Consider the following 20,523-nt stretch of genomic DNA (forward strand, 5'->3'; position numbering starts at 1 on the left):
ACTGGAGAACTGATGCAGGGATGGGGTGGCCTGATAAATCCTTTCAGCCAGAATTCTAATGCTCCCGTGGTGGTTCAATTACCTTCCAGTTAAGCTGCTCTTTAGCCACACATGTAACTCTTTTCTCGGCCTGAGAACTCTACACTGATAAGAGTGTGACCTCGAATGAGTTTTCAGAAAATCTTTAAGAACATTGTTAGAGGATCAGATTTCGAAACGTCTGCATAGGAGGCCCATAAAGCAACAGCCTCAAAAATGTACCAATTAACAAAACAATAGACAGCCTTTTCACTGGCTACCAACCTCCAACAAGCACAAGTTTCTGCTTTTACATTTAGCCTCTGAGAAACACCCTCTCACTAAGTGACTCATTCCACTTAGGATAAGCTTGTCCCCTCCGTTTCTGCAATCTGCAGCTGTCCGTATTTCACATCTCTGCAATTTCACTTGATGACCCAGGGGTTCCCGGTCTGTTCACATTAAATTGTGGAATTAAGCTGTTATTCTCACCACAGTTTTAATCCTAGTACTGGAAATCACCTCCTGTGTGGAAACGGATGCATCTGAAGACAACTCAACTCCCAATTTATGTTAACACTGCTCCAGAATCCCCAGTCAAGCAGAAGCAATTAGCAGCACAGCTACTCGGGGAGACTTAATAGAGAGGCATCAGCCAAGGTGCAAGCAAGTGCATCCTGTAGCAGCTTCAATGCCACGTCCACCCACTGTCACTGAAATACCCTTCGCCCAAGGACAATGTGTACAGACTTCCTGAACATTATCATCACAGCCTCACTCCTGACCACCTCGTTAAGCCAGGCTCCCCATGCTACTAGCCACGGAAATGCCTTCCAGGCTCTGACGTGCTCTTTTCTCCTAAGCCAATCGCCTCCTCCATTCTGTTTTCTGCATCTTTCCACACACTACAACGGGCTGAGGAAGATGAGCATGAGGGGGCAAGTGTTTCCCTTCTCCTTCAAAATCCTCACCTCCCAGAACTCCCACTGCTTCCCAAGGCAAGTGCATGAGCCGCTCCGGTTCAGCGCGGTGCTGGGACACGCTGTCCAAGCTGGCTCTTGCACTGACAGCCCCAAACAGATGCAGTTGCATCATTCCAGCCAACACATTACACAGATGCAAAACAAGACTCATCTGGCCTCAGTGCACTGTACCCAACACAGCTGTGTCCCATTAGGCACCAGTCTAGACAGGGAGGACAGGAAGAAATGGAGTCCGCCCCATCTCCGGCCTGAGGAGCAGGCACATACCCAGCCCCCTTTCTGTTTACCATACTCACCACCTTCTTGTCCTGCTGGCTTTCCATTCAGCTGTGCCCATGACTTTGGTCCACCTGGCACTGAATTTGTACTCTGAAAACAAAACCAAAACAAAAAACAAACAACAATGCCCACGGATCAGTGAACTGTTCCTCATTTCCTGGGTGGCATTTGCTACAGTTCAGACCTCCACATCACCCAGATGTCACTGGCTACCACAGGTCTCCCCAGTTTCTTGCTGGGGCTGAAGTCAGCTGCTCCCCACTGCAATGCACTATGATGCTACAGCGAAAATATTCTTTTCCATCCTGCCTTTTATCTCCTCTCAACTTCACCAACTATTTCCTCAAACCATTCTTCTTCCTTTCATCCCTCTAATAAAGCTTTCCCTTTGTTCTGTTGCATTTTCCCAAACTGGCCTTCTTAATCTTCCAGATTTGTTCCATGCTATTCCTCAGCTTGAAGGCCATCCTGCTTTCTCACGCATTAACCAGTCTTCTCCTCCTCAGAACACAACTCCTGTCCTGATTTTCCTGAACCTCAAGGGCTGGGATTTTTCATTTTTATTTTTAAACTAGGAGTGCGAAACCTGCAGCACAGAGGGGCCAGGTCCTTGCACTCTCTGGGGAAGCTTTCTTACTTGCCAGTAGTTTTTTCAAGTCCTGACACTGGCTACTTCTCCCACATGACCAGATCTCTTCTTATCAAGTCTCATCAGGCTGGGAGCAAGAGCTGGATCTGCTGTCACCAAGCGACACTTGAATTAGACCCAAAGTAATGTAGTTTACAAGTGCTAACCAGCCATCCCGCATTCCAGCCATTCTTTCTAGATTGAAGCTTGACTTTCCCCACTCACTTGAAAGGTACAGAGGTAACATGCACAAAATTACACTGTAACCGCAGCACAGCATTCCTGGGGCACAGTGACTTGGAGTCAAGAGTCAATTGTACAAGAATTGATTACACAGCAGCTGTTCCTTAAATTACAGTCCACCAATTCTTACTTGTGCAAGGTAACAGAGACAATTAAAGGAAACCCTCAAGCTGACTGAGAATAGGGGAAACAGTGTGGCACGGAGACAGCTTGCGCCTACCTCCTGAGTGATTGACTGTGTCTGCTTCTGTAAATTGGAGACAGATTTCTGCAAACCCTGCTGCGGCAGCGACTCCTGCAGCTGTGCAGCCGTCGCACTGGAACTGGGGAAGAGACAGCAGAGGTGAGATCAAAGGGGAAGGCAAGATGACAAACTGTGGCAACACAGCAACTGTTAAAATACCACGCTAATTTTGAGTCTGCACTGGCTTGGACAACAGAGAAGTGATCTCTGCAAGGCCCACACACAGCACAGCAGTGCAGAACTGCTGCTGCTTGCCTGACAAAACTTAGCAACGAGCAGTTCGACCTACCTCTTTTGGTCTGGCTGATCCTGCTTGTTTGCCCATCCTGTACCGTCTTTGGGTACTATAATGATGTTGGGGTCGTTTCCTCTGTTCTCAGACTTCAAGCTAGGCAAGTTTGCAGGAGGTGGCATGCGCCGGGCAGCAGCAACTTTCCCAAGACTCTGTAAGCCATGTCTAGGAATAACTAGTGAGAGAGGAACGCAAGCAGGTTATAAGGTGGCTAAACCCTGCTAGCTCAGTAGCCTCAATTAGCATCCCAACAGAACTGTACGATAAGCAGCACCACTGCTGCTATTCGTGACGCTGACAGTCAACCTAAGACCATTTCCTGCAGGACCATCACAGAGCAACTGTCTGTTGTAGCAGACAGGTAATAGGCAGCGTCCTACAACAGAGGGGAGGGAGAGACAAATAATCGTCCCTAATAGAAAATGCCCAGTCTTTCAGCTTCCAGACAGACACTCCTCTTTCATTTCACAACAGAGAAACAGAATCTCCCTTTCACAGCTTGGGGAAATAGCCATCGCCCTTCCTGGCCGCAAAGGCCCACGGCTGGTTCATGGCCACCTTGTTGTCCACCAGGACTCCCAGGTCCTTCTCCGCAGAGCTGCTTTCCAACAGGCCAATCCCCAACCTGTACTGGTGCACGGGGTTATTTCTCCCTAGGGGCAGGACCCTGCACTTGCCTTTGCTGAACATCACAAGGCTCCTCTCTGCCAAATGAAAAGCTAAACTGACAGCCCAACAGTCTCCCAGCTGCTTTGCCAGAATTCCTCCATGACTCCACGATAACAGCAGCTCAGCAGCACGAAGAATCACCACCATTTCCCTCAAAGCCTACATACATGCCCAGACACCAGTTCTGCAACCCAGACAGCCCGTTCCCATTACGTATCCTACCTACAGGGCCAACAACTTGAATTAGCTCTGCACCAGTACTTAGAAGACCCCAAAAGGAGCTTGCTGAAGGTATTCCTTACCTGTAGTTCTGATAGCTTCTATTGACTTTCCTTTATACTTATCAAACAGGCTGAGAGTTGAGTACTTGCTTTTCCCATCCTTTCCCTTGGTTATTTGCCCCAAACGATCGGACATTGCGATGAAATGTCATCTAGTAAGGAAATTTCTCTGCGCCGCTCCCGATCTGCCTTTTAATGAAAGAGAACCAGGGAAATGCCATCAGATTGTTTAGCCAGGGATAAGTAAACAGTAAACCAGGCACAACAGTTTCAAGTGCAGGCAGATTCACTGAGCAGACACTCTAAGTTACAAGGTTTTAGCCCCCTCCCCTTTAGTTGCTTTGGGGACTCATGATCCATAACCTACATAAAAATAAGCGCAGGAAGACACAGCAACATATTTCTTCCTGCCACTCTGGTGCCAAGAGGTGAACTTCTTAATTACAAGGATACAAAAGAACGTGGTCAACTTAATCCTTGCTTTAAAATAAATCTAACATAAGGTTAGATATGCTTAACATAAGCTACACACAAGGATTCCTAAATACAAATGAAGGAGAAGTACTACAGCTTGTCCAACACTGGAATTTATCATCCGATTTCCCACTGAAGTGCACTGATAGCAGAGCTTGTTACATTTAGGATAATGGTTTCATGCTGGCGACAGTTAATGACTTGGACCAGCAATTAATGCTTTGAAAGGCATCACCTGAACATAACAGTTATTTCTCCAAATTCCTTTTCCCTATCTGCTGGCCACAAGAGAGGGTTGAGGAGTCTGAAAAACAGCGCAAATGAGACAGGTTCAGACCCTTGAAACCACAGGTACAGCAGTTCAACTACAAACCCTAAAAACATTTTATAAAAAAAGACTATTTTCTCTGTCGCTTCAAACACCGTTTTTTAGCTATAAATGTACTTTTCACAGTAGATGTGGTTTGCTAATTTTTCACTCTGATCTCAGCCAGCACAACGTACTGCAATTAACGCCCTCCACTCGGGCAGTCTCTCTGCTTTCACTGCCTGGCTCCTAGAGCCTAGGACAAAGCTGAAACACGGGGAACGCAAACACTGCTGACAAACCTTTATCTCAGAAAAGAAACCTTGCTTACTCTCAATGGATGTTTGTTTCGAGTTTTTAAGGAATAATTCATTGTTCTCACTTTTCCACAAGTCTAGGAGCTTAATCTAACCTTTTCACGCGTAATTTAGATTTCCAGATTTCTTGTTGCAAAATCTCCACTTCAAGCCCATAACTGCTGACAGCTTTATTATACCATCTGCTAGGTCCTATCTCATGGCTGCAACTCTCTGTGTTGGGAGTAACAAAAAGCTATATATATACAAATACATATCAGACCTTTCCCCCTTTCAGCCTTTCTGAGACTCCTCAAGCTGAAAGCATGCTTCCAACGCAGCCAGAAATCACTCAGCACTCCCAAAGAGATCGTCTCTGACCAGAGGCTAGAGCTTCCACCAGCAATGCCTTATCAGACCTATTCCTGGGTAAGAGGATTAGTCCATTACATTATACACAGAGCAAGCACAGAGCACAACCAGATTGGACACAGACAGTTTGAGAATGTACTGCAAACCTGCAGAGAGCCAAGCCAAGGCTGCTGCCAGGCAGCAAGTTTCTGACCAACGAACCTGGCACCCTACAGCAAACACCCTACGGTGCAGGATTTACATCAGGCCTGGCACGAGCAAGAGGCTGTGGACTCGGTGTGCGAGGCAGCAAGGGGCAGGACAGGGGACAGAAGATGAAAAGTGTTTTCTGTCACTCAGTCCCAGCCCTCGGGATGCTCAGGATCGCCACCAGAAGCTCCATGCAGCTGCAGCACAGAGGCCTGCGGAGGCAGCAAGGCCGGCCAGTGTCCTTCAGACACCTTTTCCTGCAGAGCAGCAAACAGATCTCCGGCTCCAGGCTGGTTCCATCTTTGCTAAGATGGTTACCGTGTGCCAAAGAAAACAACAGCTCCTCCCTCGTTTCCCCATTTTCACCGTACTTTATTAGTAGGACAGGCATAAAAGAGAAAGGGAGAACGCTGTGATTAGCGCAGGCCTGGCAGGAAAGCAGACACTGGGCTGAACAATGTCCTGTTGGAACTGGCAGGGCCGTGGGGAGCCCCGGACCAGCACTAGTAGCAGAGGGAGCAGCACACCAGACCTCAGCTGCCCTGGCAGGAGCACGGCCACCCCTCTTAGAGGCACCTGGAGCCTCGGGGAGGGAGCCTACCCAGACCTCTCCGATCCCGTACCAGCCTCACACAATCCCAAGCAATAAAGTCCATTCTGAGGTTTAGAAAACCTCGAAGCAGACCAAATTATTAGGCATTAGAATAAAACCAACCAACCAACCATCACATCGGGCTCAGGAATTAGCTAGTTAACAGAAAAGCCCCAAGTTCCTCAAAGTCAGCATGCAAACAGCACGCGGGTAACGCTGCCAAAGAGAAACCCTGACAACCAGTTATGTAAGCGGGTCTCGGCTGCCTCCTGATTACATCTTCTATCATTAAAAGGATGCGGGAGGAATAAACAACCACTTCAGAGCAGAGGAGCTGGGGACACGCTGGGAAAGAGCTCCTCGTCCAACTCTCTGGGACAGCCGCAACTGCTGTCTGGCTGAGGGAAATTCAGACGTGCTTTGTGCTCCCTCAGTGCTCTGAAGCTGAGCACACGAACCGCGGCTTTGTTTGTGCGCTACGTACCGGCGTGTGCTCCAAGGGGGGGCACAAGTCCACGGGGAGCTGAGGCAACTTCAAGCAGGCCTGCGTGCAAGGAGGCTGCAGCGATGTGGAGCTCCGTGGAGCCTCCACAGGCCGTGTGACACTGGCCCGGTCTTCCCATCATGCAGCAAATCCAGGCAGGCATCGCCAAAGCTTTCTCGCCTTGCAGAGAGAAGCCGTTTCTGCTAAAAATCAACTTAACTGACAATTAAACTGCCAGCCTGCACGCTTAGTGTTAGGAGAATCAGAACCAGAAGGCACCTGCCGATGCTGCCACGTGGAAACTGACAGCCTCTGACCTGTGCTCCTGGTCCCCTGCCCGATCGCTGGCCCTGAAGAAAGCATCATTCCCTGTCACAGAGAAACGAGCAACCAACAAAATCAATCGCCTACATTTCTGCAAGCTTTCTCTCCGCATTTGATCTTTGGGGGAAGGTTCCCTATCAGTTTTAGCACACAGCTCAGCTCTTTCTGCTCTCAGGACTAGCAAGGTCTCCTGTAATACCCATGGACAGCAGAGTGCAAAATGCTGAGCATCTCGGAGGACTCAGAACACACCGCAGCGTGAGCAGTTACGTTAGAGGCCCCAGGGTACAAATAACTGCACCAAAATTACTTCCTGGGCAGAGAGCTCGGCTGCCAGGAGTCTTCGTGTCCTCACCGTGCTGCCCTGCACTTGATGCGTGGGTACTGACCCCATCTAACCCTCATTTAAAGGGGATTTCTCCTCCTTGGAGCTGCAGCAGGGATCTACCGAGCGCTGGGAGCCCATCCTGAAAGGAGCCACGTGACGAGATCGAGCTGCTGGCAGCGGTCAACAACTGGAAACCCCTGAGCTGGAAACGGCCAAAGGGAGAGACTCCTGCCGAACGGGATTGTCTACAAAGCTCTCTGTGAAGCTGTGTAGGAAGGAGGCAGGGCTGCTGGTGTTTTATTCACAAGACTTCAATGGAGCTTGAATGCCTGGAAGTTAGCCAGCCTTAATTGAGCAGGGCAAACAGATTGATCAAAGGTAGCACGCACACCAGAAGGAATCGCTTCAGATACTCGCACACCGCCGCGCACAATCGCTCGGGCAAAACCTGGGCCACTGCAGACTCTTTGCTGCAGACCTTCACTCCTTGATCTTTTAATGGCAGCAGTCACAAACACAAAACAAAGCAACAGGACGGACATTAACACAGAAAAAGGCAATTTTCTCCAGAGCAGGAAGATTCTTGACCTGAAATTTAACATCAATTGCTAAGAAATGCACAGGTTGCAAAAGCTGAACTGCACTTCCAGAAAAGAGAAAGCGTTTAGAGTCGGTGCTAAACTGGAATCTACTGTTGTTTCTAATGTTACTGGTAACGTGAAGCCTTATAAAAGAACAAGGTATAGCTTTACAGATCAGTGGCATTCACTCTTCCTTAAATACACCCGGTTGCTTTTCTCTAGCAGCCCTCAGAGCTCAGCGTTTATCTGTCAACAGGACCTCACCACTGCTTCTCCTGGAACACCTCCCACCACGAAGCACCTATATGGGAAACGGTCACCACCTGCCTCAGCAGTGAAAAGTGCCACTGGCTGCCCTTGGCAGAGCTCTGGTGAAGCAACACAACCAGCTGCCCTAGGGGCTTGGTGCCACACGCACTCATATCCCGTACAATTTCTGTTGGGGCCAGGCAGGGATCATCAGCCTGGAGAAGAAGGGACCAGGTGCGCACGCAGTTCCCAGGAGAGAGCACTTAGTAAAGAGGGGGGCACCAGGAGGGTACCAGAACCCAACTATGAAGTCAACAGGATGAACGCGGAAGGGCTGTGTAGCAAGAGCCTAGCCCACAAGACGCCAGGCTCTCAGCCTGTTGCACAGCCCAGGGGAAGCTGCTCAGATTTGTTCGTACACCTGCAAGAAGGGCCTGCTGAGATGCCGAATGTGGGACCGAATCCTGCCAGAGCAGGGAAGCAAGTCAGCACCAGCAGCCTGCAGCACGAAGAGATGGACGCCCCTCAGCAAAGACGGCTTGTGGCTCACCGGGGGACCCTCCTCGCGTAGCCGAACAGGCGCACGGGGCACCAGCAATTCCTGTATTCGCAACTCCAGCTGCTCCCTGCATCTCCTGTCAATCTGCTCTCCTTGTAACGACAGGGAATGGGAGACCAGGATCACGTCTCCCGTGATTTATCACAGAGGTATGCTGCCAGCCGAGTGACACGGCTGCAGGCTGCCTGCCGGCCAGCCCCATCACCAGGCGTCGCGAAGCCAAGCCACCGTGACCCAGACGCGCACAGCACCGCAGAGAGGAGAGGCCGAGTCGTCTGCGCAGCACAGCCTTCACCCTGCGGCGTGGAGCCGTGCACGCAGAGATAAGGCCTGACAGGGGAACAAAGAGGGCATGCCCTAGAAGATGACCTGATCTCATTTTCTCGATTGTCTTCACCACGCTTACCTGCTGCCTCGCTCGTAAACGCTACCAATGCACCGACAGGCTGGGAATCGCAACTGCTGCTGCTGCTGAGCCTCTGGGCAGCTCGAGAGAAAAGAGACCTCCGTGCCTCAGGTCTGGCCTGTGGACTTCAGATGCCTCACCTCTCTGCTGAACAGCTTTCCCAGCGCTGGGAAGGCAAGGAGCAGAGGAAGGCAGCCAGAAAGGATGGATTCGTAACACCGTGAAACAGATAACGCAGCCTGGAGGCTGGAGAAGAGCTCAACTGTATTTACACAGAAACATTAACGAGCTCCGGACAGACAATGCCCCGCCCTGAAGAGGGCCCCTGACCTCCAGTAATTGAGCAAACAGCCAAAGATAAGAAAGACTTAGTCCTGAGCATGCAAGACCACAGCACAGAGAACAGGGGAAAAAAATGCAGCCAGGATGCTGGCCTGCAGCCCACAGAGAGTGCTTACCAGCTCCTCTGCTCCTGAAACTCCCCCTCCTCCTCAAGCAGCAGAAAACCCAAGTTTTCTCGCCCGTCTGCCCCATCATGCTGTAATAAAGGAACTGACCCCTCGGTGCCAGCTTGTCAGGAAGAAGTAACTGTATGTTCAACCCAAGCAGCAGCACTGCAGGGCTTTCATACCTCCCGGAATCAGGAATTGATTATTGCAGGGATGCAGCGAGTTCCCTGACACAGAGCAACCTGGAAGCACGGCCTGCCAGCACCGTGCTCTTCACCCTCTCAGCCAGGCCATAAAGGCGTTAGATGAGAGCGGCCCTAGCACAAACCGCCCCCGATGACCCTTATCCATACATCTCACCAGGCTCCGAAGCCGTGACTTTCTGGAGGCATTTCTTCTGCAGCAAGAAACAACGAGAATAAAGGAGCACATTTCCCTGTTGTTTCACATTTCAGAGGCAAAACCCAGAGGACGGAGCAGCTCCGCTGAGCTAGAGCCACCTGTGGCTTCGACAAATCCAACCCACCTAGCACCAGAGGAAAGGGAAGTGACCTAATGCTTCCCAGAGCCGCCCGAAGGAGGGCTCAGACACAAATGCAAATCTTCACCCTCAGAGCTGTACTTACGCTCTGGCTCCTCCACAACTACATCCAGAGCTGAAGCACAGCAACAACGGCACCTGAAGTGATTCTGCCTTCCACTTCGCCCTGCTCTGCATCCCCCTGAGAGCTGAACGTCCACGGAGAATACACAGGTACCGTGTCCTGTTCCCTCAACACCAAAACAAAGAGCCTCATCACAAACAAGCAATATAAATCCAAACAGAGAAAATTCTGGCAAAATGCTCTGTTGGCAAAACCTCCTGGCAGGATTCAGCTGAACTGTAAGGTAAGCTGGGCATTTACGTATCTGAGCAACAACAACAGACCGTGAGGAGCTGGTACAGATCTCCCGAAGGGTGCCAGAGCCAATGCTCTTTTACAGGCTGGGTGTCCAAGGCAGAGAACACTGGTTGCTCAAGTAACACTGCAGGCAGCGACAGAGCTCAGGTGTCTGCACCTGCCTCCCTGGGCTCCTGTTCTGTAACAGCCACCCAAACCTGCGCCGCCAAGACCCTCAAAGAAAACAGGTCTCAAGTTAAATCACAAAAGGAGGAAAAGTGCCAAAAGAAGTCAGAACAGGAGGGAGTGCATTGCAGCAGCAGCTGGCAGGTCTAGAATGGCATCTCCTCCAGTGGAAGAGACTGCCCGCTGGTTCACAAAGCGGACCCAATCCCGCCCGCTGCTTCAAGGGAGCCCACGAGCACAGAGGAGGCACCCACACAAGTTCTCAGCTCGTGGACGGCACCAGGTCTCCGGACTGACAGCTCAAGTCACCACATCTGGCTCCAAACTGGCAAAGACACTTCCATCACTAACTACTAAACCAAACCACTCCATTTAAAGGCTATGAAACTCTCTTACGTCTTCCATACAGAGCCCTCACGTTCCTGCTCCATGTGCTTTTCAAAGTCACTGTAGTAAGAATACCCAGATAGCCAAGGTGAGACACAGCAAGAGTGATGCAGGTGAAACACTTATGCTGCCAGCCCCCAAATCCAACCACAAGCCTTCAGCCGTTAACCAGAGCCCACCTTGGAAGAGCCCAACACAACTGGGGCAAGGGACAAGCCGCGGGACTGCAATCCAGGCTGCTGCAAGGGAACGGATGCGTTCTGAAGAGCAACCGCACTGATTCTTCCAGTGAAGTCACAGACAGCCTTTCACAAGCCCTTCATCTGGTCCCATGCTCGGGAACTTACTTCACCTTCCCGTGAGCGCAGGTTTTATAGTAAACAAGCAAGCAGGAGATCAGAGATGTCACCGAGCCAGGAGAGGAAACCGGAGCAGAGCTGGCAGTCTTTAGGGTTATGATGTTCCTTCAGAAACAGATAAAGCTCTTTCCACACAAATGCCATCAGTCGTTGAGTAAGCAGCTCTGTTTTCTCTGCAGCCTCGGGAAGGGAGGATCACGCTGCCACGGGGAGGTGGGAGCTCACCTTGTGCCGACGGACCTCTCTCCAGCAGACCTGGCTCTGGTAACCTCTCCACGCTCCTGGCCAGCTGTTGACTTTGTGGCCTCAGCTCCCACTCAGGTTACGCACCGAGGACTCGAGACGAAGCCTGATGCTGTTAACCTGCAGGCAGTAAACGCCAACCCCTCGGCGCGCACACACACGGGAGAGGCTCCTGCATGCCCCAGCTGAGCTGATCTCTGCAGACCCGTCCCTCCCGCAGGCACTGGGAGCTCCCCGGGCAGACACCCCTTCAGCCACACCGGCCGGTACCAACACCAGACTGCAGCGTCCCCAGCTGCCCTGGCAAGGCTGAGTAGATCGTTCCCTATCAGATTTCACCGATTTCCCACAGCCATCAGGACCGACACAGCGGGTTCGAACCATCAGTAGGATTCCAAGCAGTTCAGACAAGCCTGCAGTTCACACGCGCTGCGGATACCGAAGCTTCCAAGGAAGCATTACTCGAGGTTTCCCCATTTTTACAATACCAGGGCAGCGCAGCATTTCTCAACAACCTTCCTTACAGGAACCCTAGTCACAGGAGCCATTTGCACTACAAACGAATGCTGAGGATGCTAAAAGGAATCTGATGGGAAAAGGACACAGGTACAAAGCTGTAAAAAACTGCAAGGTGAGGTGCAGTGTGGCTCGGTACTCTGAAGAAGAGAGAGGCCTTAGCTGCTGTTCTGGGGAGCAGGGCAACTCAGACCACGCACACGACATCTGCACTACGCTGAGCTGGACAGGAAGCGAAAGCATTTCACAGATGCTTTAATTTACGGAGATATTCTCGGTGCATAACTGACAAGGTGTGTGAGCGTCACCACTCACATTTTCCAGACAGAAAAACGACACCAGGGAACTACGCAGCTCTGCTGAGCGGCAGGGCAAGAAACAGACCCTTCTCCTCCAGCTCTGTGGGGCTAGAGGAACCACCCTCTCCATCACCTCACCTTCCTAACGCTGCGTGGCCCAGAGCAGCGCAAAGTCCTGGTCCAGGGGAGGTCTGCAATGCTGGGGCAGGGAAAGCTGCTGACACCTCCTAGATGAGCGACCCCACGCGCTGCTGGTCCTAGAGCAGGATCACAGCCATCGGTAAAGCAACGCTTTGCTCAGATGCGGAACGCTAACGCTGTGATAATGCTCAAATCCTGTGAAACCGCTCCTAAATGACGGGCCGTGAAGTTTCAGTTGCTAGGTGGGAGCTTGATGCTTCGGTTATTTAAGAAAAAGATAAAACCATACTTTGCACTATTCCAGCCGTGAAGAAACATTCTCAAGCATGTCCCTACTCCCCTGCCTGCTTCACAACCCACTCTAAACTCTGAACAAGAGCACTCAAGGCTTTTGTACGGGCTCCCAGCCCACATACAGGTAGGAACAGCTGAAGAACTTACCCCACTGCAGAACACTTCCAAAAAAAATCACTATATTCCCACACAAGAAGTGCCTGTGGGAGGCAAAGTCCCAATGCAAGCTCTTCAAGCCTGCCTCTACGCACTCCCTGCAGCGCCAATCACAACCGAATGTGCCCAAAACATCTCAACGGCTACCCAGGAAGGATTCCTCTGTCAAACCTCTTCCAGCAGGGCACTAACTCTGGAAATACTGCACAGTTTACTCCTCTTAAGTGCCACTCATCTAGAATTCAAAGGCTATTGAGGATGCTCCCAGCTGCTAATTCAACCCCCTTGTATATTTCAAGCACTGCACTGCAACAGAGGAATCCTCTTGACCAGATGCTACGTGCCACCAGCAAGTCCTCACTTTCTTCCTCAGATTTTTCGTCTTTATACTTAGGCCTGGCCCACCTTCCCTCCTCTTCCACTTTTACATGTTTCAGATCAGACCGTCACCTCTTCCGTTGCACCCAAAGCACGGCTGTTTTCCCCAGTCCTCCACAACTTAATGCCTGCAGTCTCTTAAGATGGTTGGACTTGGTGATCTCAAAGGTCTTTTCCAACCTAGACAATTCCGTGATTCTACCCAGAGGTAACAGTGAGCTCTCGCCCCTGCCAGCTTACCAGCACTTTGCTGAACGTTCAGATGTTCAGAACCACACACTGAAAAAGCAGAACGGCCTCTGCAGAACGACACACACACCTTTTACCACCTCAAAACCGCCGTCTGTCCTCACAGACCCCACAGCACCGCAAGCCAAGCAGCTTCAGAACAAACCAATGCCACAGGTAAACACGGAACAACCCAGTGCTACCAGACCAGCCTCTAGACCGCTTGCGTTACTGCACCGGGGATTCCAGAGGGGGAAAAAAAATAAAAATAAAAGGATTTGCAGCTATACACTTCCCAGTAAGTTTACTCACAGGCTCCTACTTCTCAGTCACCTCTGCACAGGAAGCACATGGTCACAGAACATCCTGAATACAAGCACAAGCTGCTAACTGAAGAGAAGCCCAAGGTACATTTCAGCAAGGCTTAACGTTATAATACAATCTTTTGCTTCAGCCCCATTTTTCATCCTGGGGAAGAGAACATTTCAGTCAAATCAGATGGTTTCCGCATATATCTGCGAAACCACCTTCAGCAGGGGCTTTCCAGGAGTGCACTGTACCAAAATCACTTCATTTCAGCAGTTAGGAATAGCTGTTCAGTGGAAGGAAAAAACTGCACCTCCCCGGCCTTTACCTGTTCGCAGTGCTTTCGCCTCACTGCCTGATGACACCCGTCTCACTTCTGTTCCAAATGACAAACTAGCGATAAGGAGCTGCGAAATTATCGACCTATTAGGAGAATGAGTCAGTGCCACATGAAAAACGAAGCCCACTTATAAGGCAAGATTAACTGAAGAGCGAGGCCCGATACTGAGCCACCACAATCATCGATACTGAGCCACCACAATCATCGCCAAGTCGCAGAAAAAAAGGAGGAATCTAGTAAAGAGGAGGACAACCACAGACATCCAGTCCTTGCAATAAACCCTCTCCCTCCTCGCCCTGAAGTTACTGGTCTGTATTCAGCAAGTTTCTGCTGTCCTTTCTGCTTCTATATCTACTACAAGAAAATGTGCAATTACAAGCGGAAAAAACCCTGCTATAGCCAGACCTCTTTGTACACGGTAAGCATCATCATAAAACAAAAAATGAAAATGCATGCTGTTATTTTCGGTGCAGCAGCACTTGAGAAAGTTAGCCCAGCTTGCCTTTAAATACCTCCAATTACTCAGGTGAGCACAATGAGGGCCTTGAGCAACTCACACTTCTGGACCTTAAACAGGTAGTTCTGTAAGGGATAATCTAACAGGCGCTGCATTGTACAGCTCAGGCACACTGCAGGCACTACGAGACGCGCCAAAAACATGGTCCTGGGATTTGCCAGCTGCGCTTCACGTGGGAAAGCCTGCAGGACACAGTTCGGGCGTCGGGAGCTACGCAAAAGCATCGGCACCAGACACCCGAAGAGCGAGGATTCGTCTTTACACCATCGCTCAGTCAGGTACCAGGGCGCGTTGCGTCAGGCACGAGAAAAACAGAGCCTCTAATGCCACCCCTACTTTTAGGAGGTTGTTCACACAAATTAGCCTTTGAAGTTAGGTTTTACAGAAAGCTTTAATAAAAGGCTTCATTAAAATGTCACTATAAAAGTTAAATCGTTTTAATAACAATTCTTTAGGAACATTACTCATATTTATTAAAACTAAAATACTTTTAAATCCTGCCTCTCCTTTCCAACACTTACTTACTTTCCCTTCTTCATCCAGGTTGGCTGAGTTTCATTTTTTAGCTCTCAAGCGCACAGAAAAACAGAAAAAAAGCCCACAGTTTATCAAAATACATACTGTAGGACCAAAGAAAAATGTCACTGAATTTAGGAAAAAAAGTTGGCCCATCCCCTAAAAAAAAATTGCTCTTACAGACTAAAAATAAATAAAAATTCCATGCAAAGTGAAAGGCACCATATAACAACTTTGGAAACCTGTATAAATGCCTATGTGTTTTACTGTTTTTTTAGGAGAAAAGATGCCTGTCCAAGCCACGTAGACATGTTTTCTTATCAGTGAACACGGCTGAAGATGTCCTAAGATGCGTGACATCTTGTCTACTCAAGGTGTGCAGAACACCAGACCAGTGAAAGCAACTAGGAGTAGAAGAAGCATCACCTTATACTCAATCTGGCTGTCGAATTAAGCACCAAACCAAAATACAGCTAACAGCACGCGTCCTAGGACTGGCTGGAGGAAACACGTAATTAAGAAAAAAGAACACTGATCTTAAGCAGTATTTGTGATTTTGTCTGATTTTTAATCTGAACTTTTTAACCATAAAAAGAAGGTACTAGAGAATTTCAAAGAGGTCACGTGGAAGAGGTCTTCTTTATCATTCCCCCCAAATACATTTTGCTAACTGGGAAGAACCTCTTTGACTACGGTTCTGAAAGAAGGAGCATCACCCATGTACCCACGAAAATCTGCGGGAGCCTGACGGAACCGAGGCCCGCTTAGAGTATTCCATTTAAACTGGAACGTGCAGATCGGTATTTCAACCAGGCAAGACAAGGTCCAAAGCAAAATAAAATAAAATCCCTTCCCTATAAAGCTCGATTCGATCCTGAAATGGGAGGGATGCCTTCCCTCCCAGCCAGGTACAGCAGATGATGAAGCCACTGCAACCCGCTTACACTTAATACCTACTCCTAGAAACAGAACGCCTTAAGCCCCGAACATATATGTTTATCATGCGTTATCGCCCCAAACACCAGTAAAGCTAATACACAAATATTTGATGAGCTGACACTCAAAAGCGTATCCCACCCTTCTGATGTTCGGAAGACAAAAACGACGACAAAAAAGCCCTCAGAACAAACCAAAACAACTTTCCTAACAAAACCCCAAACTCCCAGCTCATTCAAACCTGGTCAGCTCTGATTTCCCAGACGAGGGGGTTGTCTGTAGTCACCTTAACAAAAAAAAACAAAAAACCCTGCTAGCTGCTACCCAGCACCCTGAGCAAACCCTCCCCTCCGAGCCCAGCACCTGCACCCAGGACCCCCGTTAGGGTCCCCCTGCGTTGCAACAGACGCCCTCCCGCCCACCCCGAGCTGTAAAACTCCTTCTCGAAGCAAAAACACCTTTCCAAACCTACCTAGCGAGCTCGCCGAGCGCCAAAACACCCCGACTGCATCCTCCTTTCCCCCAGCTGCAGGGTGAGCCCCCCCTTTTCCCCCCTCATGGACTGGGGGGGACCCGGCCTGCATTTTTCATCGCTCGGCCTCAGGAACCCTTTTGTGGGCTCCCTCACGACAACAAAACGAGGCAGCCTTCGCCGTGCCATCCCCCTTGTTTTTGCTGCGAGGCGCACGGCGCGACAAAAATATCTTTGTGTCACACTCGAGGCGAGGAGGAAAAACAAGCTGCCTGCGCGGCGGGCTGCGAGGCCGCCCCCAGCCCCCGGGGGGGTGTGCGTGTGAGGGTGAGGGGGGGCCCGGCCCAGGGGGGAGCCCCAAAAACCCCCAAATCCACCCCAAGTCTCCCCCAGGCCTCAGCGCGGCCCTCGCAGGGGGGAATGGGGGAACAGGGAGGGGGGGGGCGGCGGCCAGGCCCGCATCGGCCCCAGACGCCCCCAGCACCCCGGGGGGGGGCCACACACAATAAACACCGGCGGCCAAAGCAGCCCCAGACAGCGGGAGGCAGCCCCCACACCCCCATTTGTTGTGGGGACACCCTCGGCGGGGAGGCCGCGGGGTGCCGCAGCCGCTGGCTCCGGCTCCATTTTAGGGCTGCCTCGTCCCACCTTCCCTCTCCCTCCCCCTTCCTCCTCCCTCCTTCTCCTCCTCCTCCCTCGCCCTCCCCCGGCCCCACTCACCGCCCCAAATATCCGCGGCCGCCGCCGCCGGCCCCCGATACCCACCTGTGGGGGTGGCGGGGAGCCGGGAGCGCCTGAGGAGCCGGGTGCCGAGGGGCGACGGGCGCGGGGCGCGGCGGATGGCGGCGGATTGCGCGGCGGCGGCGGGGCGATACGGGTTCTCGCTGCCGCTGCCGCCTCCTCCTCCTCCTCCTTCTCCTCCCCCGGCCCGGCCTGTCAATCCCGCCCGGGAGGGCGCCGCGCCGCCGCCCTCCGCACAGCGCCGCCTGCAGAGCCCCGCCGGCCAGGCGATTGAGGGGCGGCCCAAGATGGAGGAGGAGGAGGAGGAGGAGGAGGAGGAAAGGGGCAGAGCTGCGGCCTGACGGCTTCCTCCAGCACCAGCCCAGCTCTCCACCCCCAGCCCCGCTCTCCACACAGTCGGAGCAGGCTCTCGCTCAGCTCTGAGGGGAGATTGTTTCCCCGAGGGGGGATTTTTTTTCCCCGAGGGGGGATTTTTCCCCCGGAGAGTCAGCAGGGCTGGCTGCCTCACCACACACCGAGCCCCTCACGAGGGTATTAAGAGGGGCTGGGGACAGCAAAGTCACCCAACGCACCCCATCCCACCCAGTCTGCCCACAACGTGCCACACACGAGCCCCAAGTGCACCGCCACATCCCCCCACAGCAGTCCTGAGCGCAAACCACTCACCCTAGGGATACCTTCAAGGGGACTGCAAGAGACTTTCCCTGAAGTTTTTGCCTCCTTGTTGAGGGCAACCAGGGCAGGGCAGCAGGGCAATGGCTGTTGTGGGGATTTTTGTCCAGCCAGAGCCTTTCCCTTTCCGCAGACAGCAGTGAAGTCAGCCTGGCATGCCTCCCTGATTCTATGGGCAACCTGGAGGAACTGCCCCCTGGAAGGATTTCACTCCAGAAATACAGATAATTTTTTTCCATTCACAATGATGGAAGTGAATGCAGCAGGGCAAAGTAAGCACTTCTATCCTGAAACAAAACCTTACCCAGCCATAAAATACAAGTAGCCTCATGAGGCAAGCCTTGAATCCCACAGGCTTGAACAGAGCCACAGGTCAACACAAATGTGAGCAGCATTCCTGGCAAGAAGTTTGCACTAAAAGTGTTGTAGTAGTTGCCATGAAGTGCAGTTCCTCACCCAGGGCATCTTCCATAGCTTGGGAGTTGTCTCCTCACATGCAAGGCCAAAATATTTTCCCCTTTATTTTTTCCTTTCCTGTCCTGTAACACACATGGGTGTTCAGCAGTGTGACAGCTTACACTTTGTGGTGAAAGGCCAGGCTGTAGGTATACATGCATTTATTTTTTTTTAGAAACCATCCAGCAGTTTTTGAAAATGACAAGCAGGCCATTTTCAGGGTGCTTTTAATTAGAGAAAAGTAACTAAAAATCCTTAAAATCTGGGCTTACTTAATATTTTCAGGATCTCTGCATATGATACATTCCTCTGCTTTGCCTCAAAGGTGGCCCTGAAGTTTCTAAATTATGCCCGTTTCTAACCATCTTGGCAGGGGCCACCACAGTGACAAAAAAGCCTCTAAAAAATAGGAAAGAATACTGGATCACTCCCATAAATACACATTATACACACACACACACACAACAAGCACCTGGGCAATTTCTACAGAGGAACTGGCCTCTTGCAACTGCCTTCTTTAGCTTATTCATGGGTCACCAGTCCTGTGCTGTCACACTGTGTGTCCTTCCCTATGAATGGAAGGTGCCTTTAGAGGGCTTTTGCAGCACACAGCCCTGGTGCTGCAGGAGAACGGCCCCCACCTCTCCCCAGGCTTACGGGAGCAGGGTGAAGGCTGGCACCTGGCTTGGTGCTCAGGAGAGACGTGTCTGATCTCAAACAGTCATCAGGAGTAGTGCAGAGGGAGGAAATGCAGGAACAGCTTTCTGGACCATATGTGATGTTCCTACAGTTGATCTGCACGGCTATAGAAGTTGCCAGGCATTGAGCTACCAAGAGACGCACAAGCACTGCTAAAAACCATCATCTGGCTGTCAGATCCCTTCCTTCTCTGGATAACGAAGTATCACACTGCTCCTGCCCATCTCATCTTCTGTGCAGCACGTTTTTACTCTCTGGAGACAGCAAGCCAATGCCCTCTGCTTCTGCACTTACAGGCACTTGCATGGAGAGGGCCACTCTCCTTCCTGACACTACCAAACTCCCACTTACCCCAAATCTCTGGGGAGCCAGGGTATTAGCCTGGCCTGTTTGGTTTTCTTTCTCCATCAGTCTTCCTATCTGGCCAGACAAGTGCACACATGCATGCACACACACAAATAAAAACAGCTCTTCTAACTTGCTTCCTGCCCATCCAGACCTCACTGTCCTCCACCAGCAAAGCTACAGGTCAGCCAAATTTCCAGAGAGGGCCTCCGATTTGGGCTGCTGCTTTTCACATTCAGGTGCCCTTCCCTGCAGCACCATGCTGTTTCACAGCCCTCGTCAGCAAATGAGGAGGAAGAAGAGTGAACCATCTTGTGCTATTTGTTGTTGATGCACAATAACAGCAAACACCCAAAGGCATTAATGTTGCCCTTCGGGAGTCGGGCACTGTGGGATCCCCTCGCTTTCAATGACTCACGCAGCCACCTACAACCCAAACCATCGGCAGGTGACTCACACAGGCTTGTCCAGGTCAGCGCTATGCACACCTGCTGCTGTAATAAGCAGTTCTCCGAAGGTCTCTTGTGCATCTCCAAGGCAACAATCCGAGGCCAAGGGAATAGATGTGCCAATTAAAGAAAAAACTAATGCAACCTGTTGTGGAGATCAAAGGACAAAGTAAACAAATGAGAGACAATTCTATATTCATTATCAGGTGTGTACGCTGCAGCTCGCACAAACTGACAGCTTCTTTACCTGCGCCTCGCAGCACACTGAGGCCAACTCCATGGAGCTTTGTAAAGTCTCATGGGTCAGGACTGTATTGGGGCTGAGCTCTTCTTCTCTGTTCAGAGATGGTCACCATCTGAAAAGTGAAAAGACATTGTGTTCCTATCACTGAAGGGAAAAGCGTGGCTCCTCTGCAACCTGGTCCATGAGGATGACACCAGACCTTGGCATAAGGTGATGAAATCCTGTGCCACTCTTGGAACATCCTGCAGCCACTTTCACCTGCCTGTGTATAAATGACAATGGGTTTAACATGAGTCCTGCTGCGATTAGACCCACAACAGACTACAGTGAGCAGGGTGGGGACGGTGAGAGGAGATTTGGACAGACTGATGAATGGGTTTCACCTGGATGAAGTTCAATGCACAGCTCTGTGTAGGATCCTTTCTGGAAGGACTGCTCACCCACTCCGATTTTTGACCTCTGCCAGACTGCTGAGCAAATTTTCCCCTGGACGTGAGAGTCAAACTCAGAACCTC

At 51.0% G+C, this 20,523-nt stretch overlaps 1 protein-coding gene across 11 annotated transcripts in view; it reads right to left on the bottom strand.

Moving 5' to 3' along the window:
• Window positions 1-17,428, bottom strand: part of PRRC2B (proline rich coiled-coil 2B) — a 49,992-nt gene extending 32,564 nt beyond the window's left edge. For 6 of the 11 annotated variants that reach the window (XM_080562203.1, XM_080562204.1, XM_080562208.1 and 3 more), the window contains exons 1-5: window positions 17,168-17,428; window positions 3,659-3,826; window positions 2,685-2,862; window positions 2,372-2,474; window positions 1,298-1,370 (exon numbers count right to left, since the gene is read on the bottom strand). In XM_080562203.1, coding sequence (XP_080418329.1) covers window positions 1,298-1,370; window positions 2,372-2,474; window positions 2,685-2,862; window positions 3,659-3,773 — 469 coding nt within the window. In that variant the 5' untranslated portion in view covers window positions 3,774-3,826; window positions 17,168-17,428. Of the gene's footprint in view, window positions 1-1,297; window positions 1,371-2,371; window positions 2,475-2,684; window positions 2,863-3,658; window positions 3,827-17,122 lie in introns of all 11 variants that reach the window. The other 5 variants (XM_080562210.1, XM_080562206.1, XM_080562209.1 and 2 more) reach the window with 3 other exon arrangements.
• Between the last annotated feature and the right edge of the window lie 3,095 nt (window positions 17,429-20,523).

Source organism: Anser brachyrhynchus (assembly GCF_964034855.1).
Source record: "Anser brachyrhynchus genome assembly, chromosome: 19".
In the NCBI taxonomy this organism is placed as follows: Eukaryota; Metazoa; Chordata; class Aves; order Anseriformes; family Anatidae; genus Anser; species Anser brachyrhynchus.